A 3,223-nucleotide genomic window follows, 5' to 3' on the forward strand; every position below is an offset into this window, starting at 1 on the left:
AAAAGAGAACATGTTGAACTTGAGCAAAATTGGAAAAAAAAAGCATTTTTTTTCCAATTGCCATATTGGAAAACCCTCATTTTGCGTCACAATTTGGATGAAATGCATATTGAAAAGAATATATGTGACAGTATAGTTGGCACCTTGTTGAGTATCGATGGTAAATCGAAGGATAACTTCAATAGTCGTCTTGACTTGCAAGCTATGGGTATCAGAGATCAACTTCACCCCATACAAAGAGGGAATAGGGTTATATTGTCTGCTGCATGCTATTCACTAACTTCAAATGAAAAAAAAGAATTTTGTAAATTTTTGAAAGAAGTAAAGGTTCTAGATGGTTATGCTTCTAACATCTCTCGGTGTGTACAAGTGAATGAAAGAGAGATATTTGGGTTGAGGTCTCATGATTGTCATGTTCTCATGCAACAACTCCTTCCACTTGCAATTCGAGGAGTTCTATAGAAGAATGTTTGTGCTGTTATAGTTGAACTATGTAGTTTCTTCAAACAGTTGTGTTCTAAAGTGTTAAAGACTGATCAATTAGAGCACCTTGAGAATGACATAATAGTCACACTTTGCAAATTAGAAAGAATATTTCCTCCATCATTCTTTGATGTTATGGTGCATTTACCTATTCATCTTGCAAGTGAGGCAAAGGTAGCTGGACCAGTGCAATATCGATGGATGTATCCTATCGAGCGGTATGTTCTCATTCAATTAATCTTATGTATATTAGGTTTCGTATAGTTCATGAAACAAATCTATCATGTTGTGGAATGACAGGTATTTACGTACATTAAAGTCTTATGTCCGTAATAAGAGTCGTCCAGAAGGTTCTATTGCAGAGAAGTACATAGCAGAAGAATGTACAACCTTTTGTTCAAGATATTTGCATGATGTTGAAATGAAGCATGACCATGAAGAAAGAAATTATGTCATTGAAAATAACATAACAAATGGTGGAGGGTTAACCATTTTCAAATGCATGGGACGTACAATAGGAAAGTCAACATCTCGTGTTCTTAGCACAGAAGAATGGTCCCAAGCACATTTATATGTGTTGACTAATTGTGAGGAAGTGACGTCATTTATTGAGTAAGACACTTATTTGAACAAAACTTTATATTAATTCTCATACAAAAATTTAATTTTGCTCTTTGTGAGCATTATAATTAATTTTTTCTTTTTTATCAGAGAGCATAAGCAATCTATAAGGGTTAAGCCTCGTATTCATGCACGAGATGTAGATTTGATTCACACCAAAGAATTCATTAGTTGGTTTGAAGAACATGTAAGTTCATTCACTACATAAATTGTTCTATTATCTAATACACATGTATGTATTAACATCTTATATTTGAATCTATAGATTATACAAATGCGACATGAAGGTCCAATTTTTGAACACATACTATCATTGTCTCGTGGACCAAGTACATCAGTTACATGTTATAGATGATACATCATTAATGGGTTCAGATTTCACACAAAAGAAAGAGAAAAGGAAAAAAAAAACTCAAAATAGTGGAGTTGTTGTGACCGTAGAGGTGTCAAGCTTTGCAAGTGCAAGAGATAATAACCCAATTCCTGGTCATATTTCTTACTATGGTGTGCTAACTGATGTAATTGAGTTACATTACCTTGGTGGAAATAGAGTTTTTTTATTCAAGTGTGATTGGTGGGATGTAATCAATAGTGGAAGGGGAATAAAAAAGGATGAATATGGGTTCACGTGTTTGAATTTTAAACGTACCATATGCACAGATGAACCATTTGTGCTTGCATCTCAAGCAAAACAAGTCTTCTATGTTCAAAATTCAAATGAGGAAAATTGGCACACCGTTGTAGAGATACAAACTCGAGGGGTTTATGATATGAATCAGAAAGTACCTACTAATGATCCAGAGCCATATCAACAGCTTATAACACTTCATAGTCAACGTGATGTGCATGAGTTGGTTGAGAATGATTTAATCAATTGGGATAGAAATGATATTGCAGGAGAAACTATCCAAACGGATGTTCTACTATCACGACAAGAAAACATTGTTGAAAGAGATAATGAATTCATTCATGATGATGATATAGATGATGTGTAGCTAATAATATTGGTAAGTACATAAATATATACTTACCAGATATACAAATTGTAATTTATTTCATATTATTTATGTAACTTATTTTGTAGTACTTTTTCTAATTTACTTTATTATGTAGGAAATGTCACATCGTAGAGGAAGAGTACAAATAGTGTCTCCAGAAGATGAGTTGGACAATCTACAACAACTCTTAGACATACAACCTGCTGCAGCTACTACTCCTAGTAGTTCTGATCCTTCTGATTCTTCAGATCCTTCTGTTGTTGGTATGATTAAGAAGATTATGTTTAACTTTACATATGATAAATGTGTTTACATATGTTTAATTTCTTGAATGATATGTTTTTAATGTTTAATTTTATATAAGATAAGTAAATTATGTTTCTTTTAATTTCATTATTACTCTTAATAGGTTCATCTTCTAGCAAAAAGAGGACACGTGGCCCAACACATAACTTAGATTTACTTAGTATGAAACCCGGGGAAAAAAAAAATACACGATTAAATACCAGAGGGCAATTTGTTTATGATGGAAAAGGGGAAAGATTGTCAAGCTATATGGGAACATTGGTGCGATCTCAACACAATGTACCCATCCAAGTTCAAGACTGGAATCATGTTAGTGAAGATGTGAAGGAAAAGATTTGGGCCTTAGTATTGGTATATGCTAGTTACTATTCAATCTAAATTGTAATGTTATTGTTTAAAAATGATACCTCTTATTTATACATGACATTTTAATGCAATACAGGAAAAATATGAACTAGAAGAAACATGTAAGAGCTACTTACAATGTTGTGGAAATTTGTTTAGAAACTATAGAAATAAAATGAAGGCCAAGTATTATAACCCTTATAATACAGATGAGGAGAGATTGTGCCATCGACCTCCACACTTATCGGATGATGATTGGAGGTGGCTCATCCACTTTTGGGGTACACCTGAGGCCAAGGTAAAGATAATGATCTTTTCTTGATAATGTATCTTATGATACTCATATTCACATAAAATGATATTTATTAGTTATATCTAACCTAATACTTCATGTATATAACTTTTATTATGTTTCTATTACCTATATAGGTGACTTGCTATTTTTTAATTGATGTAGGATATCTCAGAAA

The 3,223-nt window shown here is 32.7% G+C and overlaps 1 protein-coding gene across 1 annotated transcript; it reads left to right on the forward strand.

Annotated features, from left to right (window-relative positions):
• Positions 1-408: 408 nt before the first annotated feature.
• On the forward strand, positions 409-2,099 carry LOC132255069 (uncharacterized). The gene is made up of 5 exons (XM_059742702.1): positions 409-701; positions 784-1,095; positions 1,195-1,291; positions 1,370-1,433; positions 1,765-2,099. Exons 1-5 carry the CDS (start codon positions 619-621, stop codon positions 2,097-2,099), a joined length of 891 nt encoding a protein of 296 aa, XP_059598685.1. The 5' UTR covers positions 409-618.
• Positions 2,100-3,223: the final 1,124 nt, after the last annotated feature.

This window comes from Vitis vinifera, chromosome 14, assembly GCF_030704535.1.
Source record: "Vitis vinifera cultivar Pinot Noir 40024 chromosome 14, ASM3070453v1".
In the NCBI taxonomy this organism is placed as follows: Eukaryota; Viridiplantae; Streptophyta; class Magnoliopsida; order Vitales; family Vitaceae; genus Vitis; species Vitis vinifera.

Excerpts from the sequence above, each read along its gene's own strand:
- LOC132255069 (XM_059742702.1), top strand. The coding sequence starts at position 619 with ATGGTGCATTTACCTATTCATCTTGCAAGTGAGGCAAAGGTAGCTGGA. Across the intron at positions 1,096-1,194 it reads GAAGTGACGTCATTTATTGA|AGAGCATAAGCAATCTATAA; the intron begins GTAAGACACTTA and ends CTTTTTTATCAG. Across the intron at positions 1,434-1,764 it reads ATCATTGTCTCGTGGACCAA|ATGAACCATTTGTGCTTGCA; the intron begins GTACATCAGTTA and ends CCATATGCACAG.